General features: G+C 44.5%; 1 protein-coding gene across 1 annotated transcript in view; it reads left to right on the top strand.

The window, feature by feature from the left end:
- The window catches only part of ARNT2 (aryl hydrocarbon receptor nuclear translocator 2), a 143,915-nt gene that overhangs the window by 50,248 nt on the left and 72,908 nt on the right, over window positions 1-20,759 (top strand). The window contains exon 5 of the mRNA XM_035131344.2: window positions 59-272. Coding sequence (XP_034987235.1) covers window positions 59-272 — 214 coding nt within the window. The remainder of the gene's footprint in view (window positions 1-58; window positions 273-20,759) is intronic.

Raw genomic sequence — 20,759 nt, 5'->3', positions numbered from 1 at the left:
TTTCATTTATTTATTCTTGCTCCCTAAATTACTTGTTTCTTCTCCTTTTCTCGGCAAGGAACTGAAACACCTCATCCTTGAAGCTGCAGATGGCTTCCTCTTTGTTGTTGCTGCTGAGACAGGCCGAGTGATCTACGTGTCTGATTCTGTCACTCCTGTTCTCAACCAGCCCCAGTCAGAGTGGTTTGGAAGCACTCTCTATGAGCAGGTTCACCCCGATGACGTGGAGAAACTGAGGGAGCAGCTCTGCACATCCGAGAACTCAATGACAGGTCAGCTGTTTCCTTGAGCTGCGCACCTATCGCTTGGCATTCCAAGCAGTATAAAGTTTTTGGCTATTTTCTGCGTGATATTCCAGCGTGCTCGGGCATCTTTGCTTTGAATGTTGCCGGTTTTTGAAGGGAATTTTCAAACGTTCCTTGGGCACTATTCACAAAATGGCGGCCGTGAGACTGTGACCTAGTTGTTATATAAGGCCGTCAAGGTTTCCTTTTATTGGTTTCTGCAGCGGCTGTGGTTGGTAACCAAAGCTGATGACCACCATTTCTTAGTTAGGATAAAATGGAAAACTATGATCGAGGCTTCCTGATTTAATTGCTGCATGTGTACAGGCACGCTGTGTGTAAACAAAAGGTTTGTGCATGATCGCTACTTACTAAGCCGAGATATTATCGTCTGAACCAGCTTGTTCACACTTTTAGAGAAAGAAAATGCTCAAAAATGCCACTTTTCTTTGGAAGAAAAAGCAGATGCAGGGCCCTGATCCAGAGCATGCCTGTTTCAAGGTGTGACTGTAAATTGAAGATACTGTATTCTTCGTCTGCCCCACACACTACCCTTTGGCCACTGTTGCTTCTCACCAGGGCGTAGGCAGGGGGGTAGCTGCCCCCCCTCAATCAAATAAATCAATAAAAATACTTAACTAAGGTTCTTCTCCTCTCAACATGAAGCCTGCTGCCCCCCGCCCCCCCCCATAAATCATGGCTATCCCCATGCTTCTGGCCTGCATCTCTGCTGTCTTCCTCTTTGTGGAAATTTAGATAATTGGCTACTTGGGCTTCTCATCTCCCTCCCCTGCCTCTCTCTCTCTGTCTACGGTCAGTCTCCATCTTTTCTGATAGAACCACATTTTATTTTTAGACAAGCAAGTTGTTTTGTGGGGTTGTTGTTGTTGTTGTTTTTAAGTGTGAGTAATCTAATGTATTGTTTGCCCTTAAGAAGGGGGACAAGATAGGCCTGTTCAAATTGGCCTTTTCTTCTGTGGTTTTGATGGGAAATTCAGGTCAAGGAGGACAAAAAGGCAGCCTGACATTTCCTTTCTGGTGGCTTAATGCTGATGTAGGTAGTTTATAATAGCTATCCTTTTTATCTTAGCCACTGTCTCGAGTTTATTTTGGCTGCTGCCTTCCCATCCACTTGGCTCTGTGACTGAATTTCCATCTAATTGTGTTTGTGTATGAGAGAGAGTTTGTCTTTCTAGATCTGTGTACATGTTTTTCGTTTCTGTTTTATGATTCCATATTCTGTTTATGGGTTTAACTTCCTTTTCCTTATGATTGTGACCTTGAACTTAGTCTGTTTTTTCTCATATATATATATATATATATATATATATATATGCTGTAAAAATATTCTTTCAGGCACTTATAAAAGGGCTTGAAAAGATCTAATTCTTGGCAATTCAGATTCGCATGTGGCTCTTTGGCAGCGTAAGCGTTCCTGCTCTTCGCTATGCTGTATATCTTAACACAGCCTTTGGTTTTCTTCTGTGCTTCTGTTCATTTTATTTATTGCATTCTTTCCTCCAGAGAGCTTAAAGCCGTTTACGTGGTCCTCATCATTCTCATATTGTCTTTGCAACAAGCCTTCCAGGTAGGGTAGGCTGAGAGAGAGAATGGCTTGGCCCAAGGTCACTCATTCCGCTTCATGACAGGGTTTGAAACCTGGGTCTGCCCAGTCCTAACCCTTCACTCTAACCATTGCACCACACTCTTCTCCCCATCCATGCTGTGTACCACAGGCTGTCTACAATGATATACCACCAGCTAAACATCACAATATACTGATACAGTGGTGCCTCGCTAGACGAATTTAATTCGTTCCACGGGTCTTTTCTTATGACGAAAAATTTGTCTAGAGAATCCCATAGGAATGCATTGAATTTTTTTTTATTTTTTGCCCATAGGAACGCATTAATTGAATTTCAATGCATTCCTATGGGAAACCACGATTTGCTAGATGAATTTTTCATAAAACGAATTCGTCTAGCGAGGCAAGCTCCGCTCGAAAAATCCTTTCGTTAAGCGGAAATTTAGTTAAGCAGGGCATTTGTTAAGCGAGGAAAAACTGTATATCACAATGCCTGAAATAAGGACGGAGCTATGTCGAGGCGTTGGCTGGCTTCATGGTTTGTACCACATTGTGATTTTTGCATAGCACACAGACATCATGATTCGCGAAATACTGCCAGGTCAAAAACTATGAAATTGAGATCATGATAATGGACTTTCAATGGGTTTTGGACGATATATCGCCCAGCCCTAGCATATTCCTGCATTGCAGGGATTTGGGCTAGATTATCCTCAGGGTCCCTTCCAACTCTATGATTCTATGAGAGAGACCTGGAGGGCCACATTTCTCCCCCAGGCCTTAGCTGCCAAGTACCCCGTTTTTCACGGGAAACCCTCAGATTTTAATCCGTTTCCCACTGTTCTCCCGAATGGAGAAAAATCCCGGAAATCCCCCGGATTTCCTACCAGCCAGGGAGCCTCCATTTTGGGTGCTGCTTTGCCCATGTGTGGACACCGGAAACAGGGCAGAGCGGCACCGGAAGTCACTTCTACGCATGCCTGGCGGCCATCTTGGTGGTGGCCGCATGTCGGCGGCCGTCACCAAGATGGCTGCCGCCATGCGGCCACCACCAAGATGGCCACCGGGCATGCATAGAAGCGACTTGCGGTGCCGCTCTGCCCTATTTCTCTACGCAACCTCCGGTGCCGTGCTGCTGCTGATCCCACATTTTTCAGCAGGAGACTTGGCAGGTATGCCCCAGGCCTGAGGTTTCCCATCCATGTTGCAGATTGTGCTGGTCCCTTACTGCATCATCCCTGATCTTTGCCATGCTGGCTGGAGCTGATGGGAATGGTCGTCTTAACAACAACTGGAGGACGACAAGTTCCCCACTCCTAAATTAGAGTTTCTAAAATCCCCTTTCAAAGTCTTCTGAGCTTGTGCCCACCCATCTCCTCACTTACGGTCAAATTGTGCTTCATGGACGGAGAAATCTGACATTACACTGAGTCGGGTCACTGGACCATCTAGCTCAGTGTGGTCTACAGCTGGCTGGCATAGCTGCCAAGTTTTCCCTTTTCTCGCGAGGAAGCCTATTCAGCATAAGGGAAAATCCCTTTAAAAAACCGCGGCGGACAGGCTGACATTGCTGCTCTGAGAGTGCGAAGCTGCGAGTCTGGGAAGTGGAGGTGGCCAATTCTTCAAAGAACATTCAGCAAATGAATAGACTGTGAGTAATTTGGATTCTTTGGAATGTAAATTAAGGCAACAATTTGGACCTGGGAGAGAGGGGAAAAGAGGAAGCCACCCCCCCCCTACGGTAACATAAGAGACAGTAAACAGAAACCCGAAGCCGTAAACAGAAGATTTCAACTTAAAAGGATTCCTCAAAGGCATCAAAGAGAATCTCCCCTAAATGCAGGGTAAAAGGGGAGAGAGACTGTGGTTGTGATTGCCCTGCAGAAAGAAGTTAAGACTAAGAAAGACCTTTCTGTTCCTCAGGAGCCGGCAGCCCAGACAATCCAGTGAGTTGATCAGGATTTATAGTTAAATTCTATTTCTATCTTTATCTTTATCTCTGGACTTTTTGGAAATTCTTTTTTGGTTTATATACTTTTGAAATGTGAGTTCGAACTTTATTTTTAAGAATGCAGCCAGCTTGTTAAAATGGAGTCGAGAAAATAGACTGCGATTATATTCCACCCCATGTGACAAGTTTTGACCTTGACAGGACTGAACTATGTCAACAAAAAGGTACCCGCCTGAGTTTCAGCGGACTGTTTTGACCTTAATGTGGGAAGCAAGAATAGAACTATGTCAAGAGGAGACACAACGGCAAGTGTTACAGCAACAATTCCAGATGATGATGGCAGAATATGATTTCTTAGAAGATGAAGCTTTTGAAACTGAAGAAGACGAATGTGAGAATGACAATGATGAGGACTGTGATGACTTAACACAAAATGAAGCCCATCACGAAAAAAATGATGATTTTACTCTACAAAAAGTTGGATGGAGTGCCTCCCCTTCGAGGGGGGCACGATTGGACTTACTGGAACTCCAGAATGACCACAGGGAAGAAGGAAAAATTAAGCAGAGAAGAGAAGAAGCTCAGGGGTCTGATATGGAGGCCTGGATGGCAAAAGACTGTAAACAGGGGGTGGGGTGAAGGGAAAGTGAAGTTGTGATTGTAAGGATGGGTTAATAGGACTATAACTGGACTGCTGACTATGGAACCTGCTGGATTGGTGGAGTGGAGCCGGTACTCGGGGGGGTGTAAGGTTAGTTTGGGAATAATTATAGGTTTAAAAAGTGAATTGATTCTGGAAAAAGGTGAAAATATGGAGGCCTATAGAGGGGTAAAAATTAGGCACGGGAAGAAAAAATGGGAGTTTGATTTCTCAGTGATTGGACAATAGGCGAAAATGATAATAGTTAGTTTAAAAGTGGTACAAGATATAAAGGTGTATGTTATAAAATATGAACTATGAAACTGTTGAAGATGATAAATAAGGGAGGAAAACCGGGGAAGGGGGGAGGGTGGGGAAGCCCACAAAATATGGTTTAACAATTATGAATTTAACAATTATGATGAATTTTTTTTTGTCTTTTTTCCTTTTTGTCTTTTTTTCTTCTTCTCTTTTTTCTCTTTTTCTCTTTTTGTATTCTCTTTTTTTTTGGTATGACAATAGATGGTTGGATGGATGAACTCCTGCGTACTGCCCTGGTTCACTGGAGCTCCCTGGTGGCAGGGGGGGGCTTCGGGGGCAGGGGAGGGGGAGGAGGACAGAAACCCAATCATAAAATGGACCACTTCTGACTGTTCACCTGCGTGGGATACTTCTGTGGCAGGGGAGGACCCATGGAGGGGGGTGGGAAGAAGGTGGAAAAGGTGTATATGTATGTACCATCTTTTGTAATTTGTAAAATCAATAAAAATTATGTTTTAAAAAAAAAGGGATAACTTGGCAGCTATGCTGGCTGGCAGCAGCTCTCCAGGGTTTCAGAGAGGCGTCTCTCCCAGCCCTACCTGGAGATGCCTGGGATTGAACCCAGGACCTTCTGCATGCAAAGCGGATGCTCTGCCACTAAGCTATGGCCCGTTCCCTTTAGACTCCATCATCTCAGGAAGTAGGTTTTGTCGGGAGCACAGTGGAAAAGACCTACTTGTCCTTTGGGGCCCTGTCCATCACACATGATGTCCACTTAAGCCTGCCATTGCAGTTGTCCAGAGAGAATGAAACCTTGTCCCAGCATGGCTCTCGTGGGCTAAAGCGGCCGGTTTGGGGGAAACTGCTGAAACATTTAAACGGGTAGTATAAGCAACTGTTTCATTTTCTACTTCTATGGTTTGGCAATCTTTGGGAGAGCAGTGGGGTTAACGATATCAAATAAAATGGTTTGGGGAGGAACGGAAGGGAGAGCTACATGGATGCCTGAACTCGGAACTTTGGCAAACTATTTGGGCAGCCCCTGGGCCTTTCTCATACTTTTTGTTTTCCAGGGAAACCAGTTTTGTACTGAAGAAAAGGTCAGCAGAAGCCTTGAAAGAAGAGCATGTTGTTGTGTAGCCAGCTGTTTTGTTTGGCTTTTGGCTTTTTTCTTTCCACACACACACACACACACACACACACGTTCCGTTCTCCACAGGCTGCCGGAAACTTAAATGTGCTCAAAGGGTTCTCAGTGACTGGCAGCTATTCAGGATATAAAGGCCATTCAGGGAACCAACTGGGTTCAGTTTGGGGTTTTCTTCTTCAGTGCTTTGACGTGGAACCTGAGAAGGCATGTCCCAAGTGCTGTAGAGAATGGAACTGTTGGTTATTTTATTTACAGTCTTGCTCTGCCACTTTGCTATGGCCCTTCTGAACCTTAGACATTTTGCATGCAATGAAGGTATCCTGCCCCTGAACAATGGTCCTTCTCTTAAGCCAGTACCCTGAGCCTTCCCCCCCCCCAGATCTTCAGCAAGAGGAGAACAGTTTGTAAGGCTTGGAGAGAGAATATATGTGAAGCACGTTGAGGCAGGTAGCATAGCTCAGAAGTGAAACGCGTTTCTGTGTGTTCCGGATGTATGTTTTAAAAGGAATTCTTACCTTCAGCCTCTTTTGTTTATGAAAAAATCCAAAGGCAGCTTATGGTGAAGTTAAAAACAAACAGTGGGTGCCACCACCGAAAATGTCCTGTCTCAACTACCTGCTTCCTTTACCACAGCTGGTGGTGGGAATGTAGAGCAGAGACTCAGAAGATTTGAATATGTAAAGGAGTTCCATGAGAAAGAGATGATTCTAGTAGGCTAGGGTGGGGAATTTGTGGCCGTCCAGATGTTGCCAGACTAAAACTCCCCATCATCCCTGGAGCTGATGGGAATTGTGAGTTTAACAACATCTGGAGATCCACAGGTTCCCTGTCCCTTACTAGGCTAAATGGCAATTCATCCACCTGTGCAAGACAGCTACTTCCATATTCTTCTAGGACATACCATGTTGAGTGTTCTTTTATAACAGGCTAGTGTCAGTTGCTGGTTTTCAAGGACTGATGGGGGAAATAATTCTAATCCATATTAGGTAAAGGTAAAGGGACCCCTGACCATTAGGTCCAGTCGTGACCGACTCTGGGGTTGCGCGCTCATCTCGCATTATTGGCCGAGGGAGCCGGCGTATAGCTTCCAGGTCATGTGGCCAGCATGACAAAGCCGCTTCTGGAAAACCAGAGCAGCACATGGAAATGCCGTTTACCTTCCCGCTGGAGCGGTACCTATTTATCTACTTGCGCTTTGACGTGCTTTCGAACTGCTAGGTTGGCAGGAGCTGGGACCGAGCAACGGGAGCTCACCCCGTCACAGGGATTCGAACCGCCGACCTTCTGATCAGCAAGCCTAGGGTCCATATTAGTGTGCATGATTTATGCCATCTGGATTAATTTTGGAGGAGAATAACGTGGGGTTTTTTTTGTGAACTCTTCCCCTAATCAAGCTTGTGGCTTTGTAGTGTCTCCCTGGAGAAATTTTGATAGGTTTAAGTTTCAGGGAAACAGTTGATCAAAGATGTAAAGTATCTGCGCCTTTTTCCTATTGTGCAACTGAAAAGCATGACTAAGCAGATTTAACCAATCTTGTTTTGCTTGGCACGAGCCTGATTGCGCTCCCCATTCACAGCTATTTTGTGAGGAGCTATAGCAGGAAATAAGCTTTTATAATGGAAACAGTGATAGAGAGTGAAGACTGGCTTGTTTTGATTAGACGCCTTTTATTGAATTAAAGAGCATAAGTTCTGCAGTGACTTTGCACAAAAAGCATTAGACTGTAATATTGGAATCTGAGCCTTGTAAAACAGTAGGGAGTTTGCAGAGATCTGGACAAGAGGCGGGGGGAAACCTTCCATTTGGAAGCCATGAGAACTGCAGATGTTGATAGCTTCAACAGCTGCACCCGGGTTCAGTTTTATGTCCAGCTTGCAAGGAATGCTGTTAGCAAGCAAAGTTTGTGCACCCAGAGAGAATCCAGATGTTGTCCGTGGAGTCAGATTGTCTGTGTGCGGTGCAGGATTAATTAATCAGCGGAGCAACTTCGAAGCAATTTGCAATATCAGGCCAGAAAAAAAGGATGCTGTAAAGAGGGGGTTCTACAGGACGCTGTTAGTCATTGTTGAATAAATAGCACCAGAGATGGAAATTTGGAAAAAAATTGTTGTTGTCCTTTTAAAGATCAAATAAGGCCTTTTCTGCAAATATTGTTTACTCCAATGCTGTTTCTACACTTGTGATTTTTTTCCTCCTGAATGCCATTTGGTGTAGAGGAAAGAAGTTGTCTTTTACCAGATCTAACCATTGGTCCATATAGCCCTGCATTGAGGGAACCCCTCCTGCCCTCTTTTGCCTGTTATTCAGCACTTTGGTATGGATGCCCTTGAACTCTGGAGCCCGCTACCTTTTTGGTTTCCCTCAGCACAGATATTCTGTGAGCTCTCGGATCGCATAGGAAGTTCCCCAAGGAAGTGTCCAGGCTTTTCCAGATTTGAAAAAGTAAGTTGTTGTCTTTGTCCATGGAGAAAAAGTAAGAGGAATAAGATTAAATAATTGCTGCTGTTTGTCAAGCCGCCACCCCCCAATACTTCACCAGTTTAGACATTGATGCTGAGGTAGCAAAGTGTGGCAGCTTTCCCAAGGTAGCTCCTGATTTTGGCAATTGTCTTCCATTCTCAACGGGCAGCACATTTATCAAAACAAAACAGGCCTTGGTTATTCCGGAGGCACTTCCCTATATGATTATGGCGTTTTGAAGCAAAGCGATATCTAGGAAAGTCAACGCCAAATCAAAGCTCCACCGGATAAAAACCAGCTCCGGAATCACTCCCAGTTCCAGCAACAATGGTCGCAGGGAGGGAACTTGCGATACTGGAGCTTTCCCATTTTCAGTCCCAGGTGGTCATAAAGATACAAGCAGCTGCCTGATGTGCAAGGCTGGTTTGGACATGACACATCCTTCAGAGGCCTATGCCCAGTGAGTTTCCTTTTCCACAGGGAAGGGGACAATATCTTTAGAGACAGAGCATAGACTTTGCATACAGGAAGGACCCGTGCCAATCTAAAAGCTGGGGAAATTCTTGATATTTACATGTGCCCCCATGTGCTTTTAAAACATATTCCTGTAGTATGGGGATGTATGTGCGCACATGTGCTTTTAATCAAACAAATCTCATCTGTAAAACCTGGAACGTTATTTGGAAGATCAGGACTAGAAGTTTCTTGATACACGCAACCTTCTGAATAGAAGATTACTTGAGGAATCTTCATGTTGCGGTACGCAAAGGTGGAATGTTTTGTGTTCAATAGCAATGAAGGATGGTTGGCTACAAGAAAGCACTGTATCCTGACAAGTTTTACACCAAACTACAGTGGTGCTTCGGTTTACGAATTTAATCCATTCCGGAAGTCCGTTTTTAAACCGAAACCATTCTTAAAACGAGGTGCGCTTTCCCTAATGGGGCCTCCCGCCGCCGGTGCCCTTCCACCGTTCGGCTTCCGTTCGTAGACCGATGGAAAATTTCTCAAACCGGGACACTACTTCTGCTTTTGCAGAGTTCGTAAACCGAATAGTTCGTAAACAAGACTTTTCTTAAACTGAGGTACCACTGTATATGCTCTTCCAGGAAACTCCATTTCCTCTCAACAGACAGACAGCATGTTCGGCCCTCATTGTCCCTTCCTCCTTCCCTCCATTATGTTTTGCTTTCTAAAAGTTTCTTTTGTACTTGTGCAAACCTTGGGATTAGCCCACTGATTACTACCTGTGTGTGTGTGTGTGTGTGTGTGTGTGTGTGTGGTGAGATTCTGGCTACATCAGAATCCATATTCAAAAGATGAGATTGCCGTTAGTATATAGAACAGGAAGGTGCCTTGTAACTGGCCAGACTATTTGCAAGGTGACTACATCCCCATTTTGTTTTGTTTTAATCCTCCTGTTCTAGTTCAAATTTCTGAGACATTAAATTTCTGAGGTTTCATTTGTGTTTTGAAATTCTGTATGTTGTATATTTTTGAATCACTTTACACCACTTTGAGACCTAGATGGTAAAAAGGGGGGGGGGGTTATGTGTTTTTAAATTAAACAAACAAAATAAAAAATAATTCGACCAGCTCATGGAAATAGAGCTTCTGTGTTCAAAACAAACATACCTCTGAATGCCAGTTGCTCAAGGAGGGAAAGAGAGCAATGGAGCTATTGCCTTTATGGTCTGTTTGTTGCCTTCCTAATAATAATAATAAATAATAATAAATTTTTATTTATACCCCGCCCTCCCCAGTCAAAACTGGGCTCAGGGCGGCTAACACCAATACAATTACAGTAAAACATAAAAAGCAATTAATTAAAATACAGATTAAAATACAATATTAAAATTTAAAATGCAGCCTCATTTTAAGTAGTCCATAAATCCAAGCCATGAGGGAGGAAAACACAGGGGTCAGACTAAGTCCAGCCCAAAGGCCAGGCGGAACAGCTCTGTCTTGCAGGCCCTGCGGAAAGATGACAAATCCTGCAGGGCCCTGGTCTCCTGTGAAAGAGCGTTCCACCAAGTCGGGGCCAATACTGAAAAGGCCCTGGCCCTAGTAGAGGCCAATCTAGCCACCTTATTGCTCAGGATCTCCAGAGTATTGTTGTTTGTGGACCTTAAGGTCCTCCGCGGGGCATACCAGGAGAGGCGGTCCCGTAGGACCAATAAGCCAATTTTGGGAGAAAGTTACTCTACTAGATGGGCCGTCTTCCAGTTGGGCTCTCCTTAGGATGTCAGTGAATGTATTCCTTCCAGTAGCACCTTAGAGACCAACTAAGTTTGTCATTGGTATGAGCTTTCGTGTGCATGCACACGGAAGCTCATACCAATGACAAACTTAGTTGGTCTCTAAGATGCTACTGGAAGGAAATTTTTTTATTTTGTTTTGACTACGGCAGACGAACACGGCTACCTACCTGTAACTAGTGAATGTATTGTGTGCTTCTATGGAGTCTGACCCAAATTCCTACTTGCTAAAACCAGAGAGAGTTTTTGAACCAACAGTTCGCATAGCTTAAACACTCACGAGAATGGTGAGTTTAGAGCTTTTTGCCTGGCTTGCTTTGTTGTTGCCTTTTGGATGTAGAAATGGCCAGTGCTGTCCCAACACTACCACATCAGCACATGATACCTGTTTTTCAGCAGAGTTATGAGCCTCTATGAGCTTTCTGGCATAGTTAATAATTAAAAAGAGATATAAAAAAGTAAGTTTCCATATACGCTGGCCAGTTGCCCTTGTTCCAGCCTGAAAAGTGTTTTGGAGCTCAGCACTGCTAGATTTTGTTCCTCCTAGGCAGGAATGTGTCTATAGAGTGGGTGCCTCCAGACTGTCATGCTTTTGCAGGAGGGATTCCAGTGCAAGCCAGAACTTTGGGTTCACACAAATAAAGTGGATTAAAGCGCTCTCTCACCCTAGCACAGCCAATCCACTTCAAAAGCAAAAACTAAATAGACCTATTGCAGTTGGAGAAGTGATGGGGAATGTTATTGAAAAGCGTGGGGTGAACAATTGACTTAGAATCATAGAATCATAGAGTTGGAGGAGACCACAAGGGCCATCCAGTCCAACCCCCTGCCAAGCAGGAAACACCATCAAAGCATTCTTGACATATGCCTGTCAAGCCTCTGCTTAAAGACCCCCAAAGAAGGAGACTCCACCACACTCGTTGGTAGCAAATTCCACTGCCGAACAGCTCTTACTGTCAGGAAGTTCTTCCTAATGTTTAGGTGGACTCTTTGCCTGCCCCCATAGCGTTCTTCTAATTTAAGAATGTAAGAAGAGACTGGTGCATCAGACCAGTGGCCCATCTAGTCCAGCATCCTGTTCTCACAGTGGCCAACCAGATGCCCCAATGGGAAACTAGCCAGCAGGATTGAAGAACAAAAGCACTCTCTTCTCCTGCAGTTTCCAGCAATTGGTATTCAGGGGCATTACTGCCTCCATCCATCGAGGCAGAGCATAGCCATCATGGCTATCAGCCATGGATGGCTTTATCCTCCATGAATGTGTCTAATCACTGCCTCTTGTGGGATCACGTTCCATGGTTTATTCCATAATTTCATAGGAATTAAGCTTGCTCGCTCTAAATGTTTAGAGGAATGACACAACCTTGGTCCATTTGTCAAAAGGCCTATGTACTTGGAAAGTCCCTTTAGCCTTCTGAGCAAGATGAAGAAAACATTGGAACAGGCATCCTTGAGGGAGAGGTGGGGGAAAAACCTGACATAAAAGGCTCCTTTGCAATTCCCTTGCTCCAGTTCAGCTGTAGTGGCTGCCAGCAACAGCTATAAATATCCCTGAACTATGCTACATTTCAGTCATGTTTCATTTTGCTTTTATTGCCCTTGATAAGGATCCATGCTTCCTTGGAGCAGTGGGACAGCATGCCAGTAAATGTTATACAATGTCCATTCTCTCTCTCTCTCACACACACACACCCAGCCTCATTCTTTCCTTTGCAATCCAATGAGGTCACTGCAAATAACACCAGAACACATGGAGTGCCAAACAGTTCCACCGAGAATTGGGTTGGTGGTGAATTGTTGGGTCCCATGGTGGTTTAGCTACAGTTTGCCTTGTTTTGGAAGCACTGAGAAGGAGGGACAGAGGACTACAACAGTGAGAAAGTTTTGGTTCATACAGAAAACAAGGAGGAATAATCCTTGGTCCATTGACAGGGCTGATATGGGGCAGGTAAAACAAAGTTTCATAGTGTCAGCTCTCATATTGGAGGAGCAAATGTTGGAGCCTCCAGCTCCCCATTGGATGTTTGTGTGGACAGGTGTGCCTTCTCCGCACCTGCCCGTGTTAGTTCTGTATAAGGGTCAGACTACACTGCAGGGGCTACCGGCCATTTGCAAACCGGAGAAAGTGTTGTGAGAATCGTCGAACAAGGCTGAGGAAGACTTAAAACACGTTGCAGAGTTCCCCCCAAAATAGGCCAGAGGCAATTGTATTTCACCCAGCAGAGCTTTACTGCTACTGAAGGCAAATGAGCATAAATGGTCACAAATCCAGTACATTCAGGATTGGCACAGTCCATAAGAAATCCAGTTGCAGCAGATGTAACCTAAATTTACAAGAACGTATAATAAACCTTAACACTATAGCACACAGAACAGAGCACTAGAACAAAGAGATAGAAAGAGAAAGTGAGAAATCAGGCTCCTTCTGGCCTGACTATTATAGTCAGCATGATCTTGACAGAAAGGATAGCAGAACCAGCTTGAACCAGATCTACTCAGCTTCCCAGAAGGGACAACCCAAACATCAGAAGCCTTCTGCCTGTTTCTTTCACATAGAAAGAAACCACATAGAACACTCTTGAATTAAGTAGAATAGGAAAGATCTCAGCAATACTTTCTGCACTAAGAAATGCAAACTGACAAGAGCCACACACACACTGCAGCCTTTTCTATTTGCTACAATAAAATCCTTCTTTCAGACCTAATGACAGTGGAGGGTGAGCACCTCTGTGGGCACATAAGCACCACATTGGCAACCTGTAGACCATACCTGCCAAGTTGCTGTCAGAGAAATAAGGGACCGGGCCAGAAATAGCAGACCGGAAGTAGTGCTGCCGCCATTTTGGAACTGGGTGGAGCATGCTCAGAAGTGACTTTTGATGCTGCTTTGCCCAGTTCCAAAATGGCCACCGCGCCAGAAGTCGCACTGCAGCCATTTTGGAACTGGGCAGAGCAGCATCAAAAGTCGCTTCTGAGCATGCTCCACCCAGTTCCAAAATGGCCGCCGCGCCAGAATAAACCGGGGGAAAACAAAAAAATTGGTTTTTTCAGCTAGGAACAGCTGGAAAAACGGGGATTTCCCGGGGAAAACGGGAGACTTGACAGCTATGCTGTAGACTACAGGATACGTTCCCATCCTTTCTTCCGGGTGAGCCTGGAAGAGCTTGGGAATTCCTCCTCTTTTTCTCTAGGCTAGTGCAAATGTCTACATTTTGTTCCCATGCAACTGCTTTAATCTACTTCAAAACTAAAGTCATTTTGGGATTATCTTTTGGGGTGCTCATTATGATTGTAGAGAAGCTTATAAACTATCAAATTAGAGACAAGGCATGCAGATTTGCATATGGTAATAAATAAGTAGGATGCAAATTAACCTTACATCTCAACCACTATCACCAAAGTAGCCTGTATGTGGAACTACGTATCTGCCCCATGAGATTAGGTCAGGGATAGCCAACATGGAGACCTCCAGATGTGTTGCCCTCCATCATCCCGCAACCATTCTGGGTGAGACTGATGAGAGTCCTCCCAACATCTGGAGGATACCATGTTGCTGATTCTGGATTAGGTTGACCAATGGATGTATCCTCCGGAAGGTGATCCAGAAGAGAATATGGCCCTCGGGCGGAAAAAGTTCCCTCACCTCTGCTTTGGAAGCTCCCTGTTTTCCTGCCCTGCTCTCGTGCTAGACATTGTCCAAGGGACTAAGAACAAGACGTGTCTTTGAAGGTTACTAGAATGTTTCTTAGAAGCACAGATGTCAATTAGTACTTTGGTCCAGCCAGCCTTTGAACCAGAGGTCCACTTCTAATTGGAACCACATCAGATAACGTTTGTTGCTGAACATTTTGCTCCCATTTTTTCTACCATTTCCACTTGTTTTGCTACATCTCCGTCTTGGGGGTTCCCCCTCTCCCACTTCCCCACCTTTTCTTCTTGCACCAAGAGAAAGATGTTTTTGGATCCTACCAAGATTCTTCTGGTAGCTTTCATTCCTGTTTTCTGTTTGTCTTCTCAGAGCAGCCTGTGGAGTATTTTTCTTGGAGTACAAAGCCCTCTTTTGTTATCTTGTCCAAACCAAACTCATTTGTCCGTCTTCTTATATCAACTGAAGGGAAAGCTGGAGGGCAGAAGAACAGGAGGGTGCAAGGGTTGAGGTACATCAGGATAATTGATGGAAGATTGGGCTTCCTTTTCTTTCTTTGTAGTTAGGTACTAGGACACTGAGTTCTGCTGCAGAAGATGGGCTGATTTTTCTACACAAATTAAGGGCTGTTTTACAGAAATCCTGTATAACTCTAGTTGGTTTTCCTCTGTTGTTGCTAAAGGCTGGTTGAAAACTAGCCTGTGAAACCATGGCTTGAAGGTGGTTTGCCAAAAGCTATTTGTGCTGATGGAGGCAAAGTGTTAATGTCTGCGGCCAGCAAACCATGGTTACTGCAGTTCTCCACCTCCTGCTGGAATTTTTCTGTATGCCCTCCAGGGCTAGCTAAACTATGGTTTTGCTGTATGTCTGGGATCTTGACCAGAATTGAAACAGCCAAACATAATTAAGTGTTATGCTATCAGTTCCATCGCAGCAGGTGTAGAGCACGAGACTCTTAATCCCCAGGGTCGTGGGTTCAAGCCCCACTTAGGACAAAAAAAGAAGATTCCACCTAAACATTAGGAAGAACTTCCTGACAGTAAGAGCTGTTCAACAGTGGAATTTGCTGCCAAGGAGTGTGGTGGAGTCTCCTTCTTTGGAGGTCTTTAAGCAGAGGCTTGACAGCCATATGTCAGGAATGCTTTGATGGTGTTTCCTGCTTGGCAGGGGGTTGGACTGGATGGCCCTTGTGGTCTCTTCCAACTCTGTGAATCTATGATTCTAAAAGAGGGGTTAGACTCGATGATCCTTGCGGTCCTTTCCAACTCTACAATTCTATATGTCCCTGACTTGCATGTGGCAAGGTGGAGAATTTAAGGAAGAAGTGGCTGTTTCTGAAACAAAAGGCTTTCTGCAAGCTTATTTGCTTTATTTATTTATAAAACAAAAATTACTGTAGTGAATTGAGCAGAATGGAAGGTGAGAGGTTCGGGGGGGGGGGGAGGTGCTGAATTTTGGCCTTGTACAGGGCGCCACTGAAATTTGAAAGACCAGAGACTGCCCCTGCTACTTTCTTTAGTTTGAAAAGCACTTTTCTATCCCTAGTGGCCACAAAGACGTGCTTGAAAGTGTGAGAGAATTTGTAAAGGCAGAGAGATGGCTGGGTAAGTTCTGCAGTGGCTGGGAACAAGAAGTGTGTGTCCTGCAGAGGCTCACGTTACTCACAAAGCAGAACACATTGTGCAAAATAGTTTCTTAAAATCTTGGGGGAGGGGGTGAATCTGGAAAAGGTGATGAAACTATAGAGTTCTTTAGTTTGCAAAATTTAGATTGCTTTGATACAGAATCTTTATTTTAAAGCATGAGGTATGCACAGTTTTTCTGCAGTGCTATTACTTGCAATGCACACAGAAAGCTGCTCTATCCCAAGCCAGATTGGTCCATCTAACTCACTACACTGACTGGCAGCAGCTCTCCAAGGTCTTCCACAAGGATCTTTCCCAGCCCTACCTGGGGATTAACCCTGGGAAGTTGTGTATGCAAAGCCTGCGCTCTACCACTGAAGTACAGCCCTTTCCCCAAAATTGGGAATTAATATCCCCCCCACTTGGGAAGCAGGGAATTACAATGCGCTATTTTAGAGCACCTGATGAAAGCTGGCTTGTTGTAAGTGTGCTCTATATTCCCTCCTGTTTTTTTCTTCTTTTGGCCCTAGGAAGAAGTGTCATAGAATCTAGGAATCCTAGAGGGAAGGGTGACTTTGAAAAGGAGCTAGATTTAGATGCCCAGTGGGGGTTGTAGAAAAGAATGGAAACCTGGGCAATAAAACCTGGGCTGCATTTTATTATCAGCCTATAAACTTCAACATGGCTGTGTTTAACATGTGCTTCTATTGTGTCAGGATGGGCTGGAGCCAAATTGGGAAGAATTCCCCCCCCCCCTATTGAGGGGGCAGCCCAGCTCTTGATGGATGGACTCCATCTCAAGTGTTGCAAAGCGATAAAAAGAGCATTGAAATATATTGGGTGTTTTTTTATATATGTTCTTCAGTTATTCCGAGGAACCAAGTGATCTGGCAGGTGACCTGCAATTTAGGAATCCCTGGCTTCAGGTCTCATTCTATCCATGAATTCACTAGGCTGTGTAAGGCAAAGAACTATTATTATTATTATTAAAGGTAAAGGGACCCCTGACCATTAGGTCCAGTCGTGATCGACTCTGGGGTTGCGCGCTCATCTCGCATTATTGGCCGAGGGAGCCGGCGTATAGCTTCCAGGTCATGTGGCCAGCATGACAAAGCCGCTTCTGGCAAACCAGAGCAGCACATGGAAACGCCATTTACCTTCCCGCTGTTGCGTTTCCTATTTATCTACTTGCATTTTGACGTGCTTTCGAACTGCTAGGTTGGCAGGAGCTGGGACCAAGCAACGGGAGCTCACCCCATCACAGGGATTCGAACCGCCAACCTTCTGATCAGCAAGCCCTAGGCTCAGTGGTTTAGCCCACAGCGCCACCTGGGTCCCATTATTATTATTATTATTATTATTATTATTATTATTATTATTATTATTATTTACATTTTTAAGACACTTTTGAAAACAGGAAACTCAGAGCAACTTACAAAAATGAACATTAACAACCTAAAATACACAAGTAATATATTTTTAAAAAATCAGGTCCAGCTCCACCACAGTAAAAAATAAGGAGAAGATTAAGATCCAAGGACCATTTTTTGCCTGGGACCTAAGAACAGATAGTAATGGCACCAGACATGCATCCCTACAGAAAGAATTTCATAAACAAGGAGCCACCATATCCCTCAGGTCGAACTTAGCTGTTAGGGGGGGGGGGGATAAGGTGGGGAAAGGGGAGAAGAAGTATCAAAGGGATGCTGGAAAATGCAGGGAATTTTAATAAAATGGTAAATTACCCAATGTGTTTCATTCGAAACTTTCCTCAGGGATACTGGAAGAACAACCAACTGTAATTCATATCACCGTAGAAAATCATATTCATAACATATTTTTCCGTGTATAAGACAATGCTTTTTTCTATTTAAAAAAAGGTAGAAATTGGGTGTTGTCTTATACACAGATAGTGAATGCAGAGGGGGGGGGGCATGCAATTAATGGCAGTAGCAAGCAGAAGATTGGCAGCGGTGATTGGGCGGGTAATTGGTGGCTGCGGCAAGGCCCGCTGGCGATTGGCAGCTGTGGCAAGGCTGGCAGGCGATTGGCAGCTGCGGCAAGTAGGTAGGTGGGCTGTTGGTGGCGACGAGCGGGCGTACAATTGGCGGCTGGTTTGTGATTGGCAGCGGCTGTGGCAAGCAATCAGCAGTGGTGGACAGGCGGGTGAGCGATTGGCGGAAGTAACCTCTGCCACCCTCCAAAAAAAGCTAAACAACTTAATTTCTTATACACAGGAAAATACGGTAAGTTGTGTGTGATATCCATAGGTGTTAATTGCAATCAGCCTGACCATATTAAATATCATAAAGTGATGCAACATTAACCGAATCTTATTAATGTGTTTTTCACAGTGCAGTCCTTAAAAGGAGGCCTCTGTCGCTGCCCATCAACTTAAGCAGCCGTTACAGAAATCCTCTGTGAACGCTGGCAAGTGTTAATTGCCTGACTTGGTTGTGATATCAGGTGATTTCATACAGTGGCACTTTGGGGGTGCGGGGAGGACAGCTGGTTAATTACTGATTTCATATCGGGCTGCATGTCAGTCCTGGGCTCTCAAAAGCAATTTTCATTGTTATAAATTAGACCTAAATTGAGACGGTATTTTATTTTTCTTTATTAGCCATCTGCTCACTGGTTGTCTATGATGCAAGGAGCAATATAATTTGGGCTGTGCAGCTGCTGCGTTGATTATGAGCCTCTCTTGCGATGATGGAACGAGCGCTGTCATGCTGGACTAGATACCAAACCAGGAAATGGACCCAGCGCTCCTTCCACCTAGGGGAAACATTTAAGGCCCTAGGAAATAGTTGTGGCAGAAGCTGCCAGCTGACATGTGTCTATTAAAACCCAAATTTCTCATGTTTGGATTTACCTATTTGTTGGTTGACTACGAGCATTTAACTGTTGATACAAGTGTTTAGCCACTCGTGCAAATTATCTGTTTGTGTGAGCGGAACAACGTTGGAGGGAGGGGAAATCTGCTCACAGGAGCTGATAAGACAGGTTCTGTATGTCCCTTCCTCGCTGCTACATTGCTCACTTGAGTGGACTGTACAGTAGGCGGTTAAATTGGTGTTTTCTCATACTTCCTGATAGGTGACAGGCAATTCATTTGATCACCTAGAAGGCTAGTACTTCCATCCACCAACCCCCTTGGCATCCCAGTACGTTTCCGAGCACAATTCAAAGGGTGCTGACCTTTAAAGCCCTAAATGGCCTCGGTCCAGTATACCTGAAGGAGCGTCTCCACCCTCATCATTCTGCCTGAGGTCCAGTGCCGAGGGCCTTCTGGCGGTTCCCTCGCTACGAGAAGCCAAGTTACAGGGAACCAGGCAGAGGGCCTTCTCGGTAGTGGCACCCACCCTGTGGAATGCCCTCCCACTAGAGGTCGAAGAGAACAACAAGACCTTTAGAAGGCATCTTAAAGCAGCCCTGTATAGGGAAGCTTTTAATGTTTGATGGATTTCTGTATTTTAATATTTTGTTGGGAGCCGCCCAGAGTGGCTGGGGGAACCTGGCCAGATGGGCAGGGTATAAATAATATATTATTATTATTATTATTATTATTATTATTATTATTATTATTATTATTATTATCTCCAGTTATGTGGATTGGGTAGCAGGTCATGGAATGACCTGTCACTGACTTTCCAACTGAGCACTCCACTGACACAAAGGTCTGAACTGCTTGTAAAGGCAAGATTACTCTGTACTTTTGAAGTGGACCAGAGTAAGAATGACTTCACTCTTAGAGGAGTCTTTATTTTTACACTGTAGCATAGCTGCTAGGAGGGACACGGTTGGCGCTGTGGGTTAAACCACCAAGCCTCTTGGGCTTGCTGATTGGAAGGTTGCTGGTTTGAATCCCCACAGCGGGGTGAGCTCCCATTGCTCTTTCCCAGGTCCTGCCAACCTGGCAGTTTGAAAGCACACCAGTGCGAGTAGATAAATAAATAAATTGGCGGCGGGGAGGTAAATGGTGTTTCCGTGTGCTCTGGATTCCATCACAGTGTTCTGTTGCACCAGAAGCGGTTTAGTCATGCTGACCATATGACCCAGACAGCTGCCTGTGGACAAACGCTGGCTCCCTCGGCTTGAAGCAAGATGAGTGCCGCTCCCCATAGTCGCCTTTTACTGGACCAAGGGTTCTTTACCTTTAGGAGGCCCTGCTTGAGAAACACTGTAAGGCAACCTTCACCAACCTGCCCTGTAGATGTTTTGGACTACAATTCCCATCACTCCCAGCCATCACAGCCATGTTGACGGACGCTAATGGGAGTTGTAGTCCAGGTTGGTGAAGTAGGTGTGGATGAATCTATCAGTTTCCATCTCTCCATTTCTCATTTTCCAACCTTAAGTTCAGTACTCTACGTTTCCACATCAGATTGCAATTTTAAAACAACAACAAGCGCTGATGAAAATTCAGCAACATTTTAGTGCAAAATTCTCCTAGTGTACACATTTTTGTTTTCAATTTTGCGCAAAGCAAGTTTCCCAAATGAAAGCATTTTTAGTACATTATTTTTCACTAATAGTGTATTTTTATGTACACTTTCCACTAACATATGCTGCATTTTTGTCCATGTTGATTGGTTTTTAGAACAGCACCAAAACTTTCAGAAAAGTGCAAAATTCACATGTCAGCTTTGGTTTGGTTCATGTTTTGTTTGAGTAACTGAGATTTAGACAGTTTCATATTAAAAGGGGGGATCTCCCCCACCCCCAAGCTGTAAGGCAATTCCTGCCCCCAAGCAAACTCCACACTTTAAGTAACGGTATCAAATCAGATGAATCTGTATTTACATTTTGCACTGTTTCCTTATTGATATTTCCTTGATGCATTGTGACCAGATTTTATTCCATATCTTGCACCAATGCTGCTCATGTGAGGTCTTA

This window comes from Zootoca vivipara, chromosome 14, assembly GCF_963506605.1.
Source record: "Zootoca vivipara chromosome 14, rZooViv1.1, whole genome shotgun sequence".
NCBI lineage: Eukaryota > Metazoa > Chordata > Lepidosauria > Squamata > Lacertidae > Zootoca > Zootoca vivipara.
The sequence above is the reverse complement of the archived record's forward strand: the minus strand, read 5'-3'. Positions and strand labels throughout refer to the sequence as shown.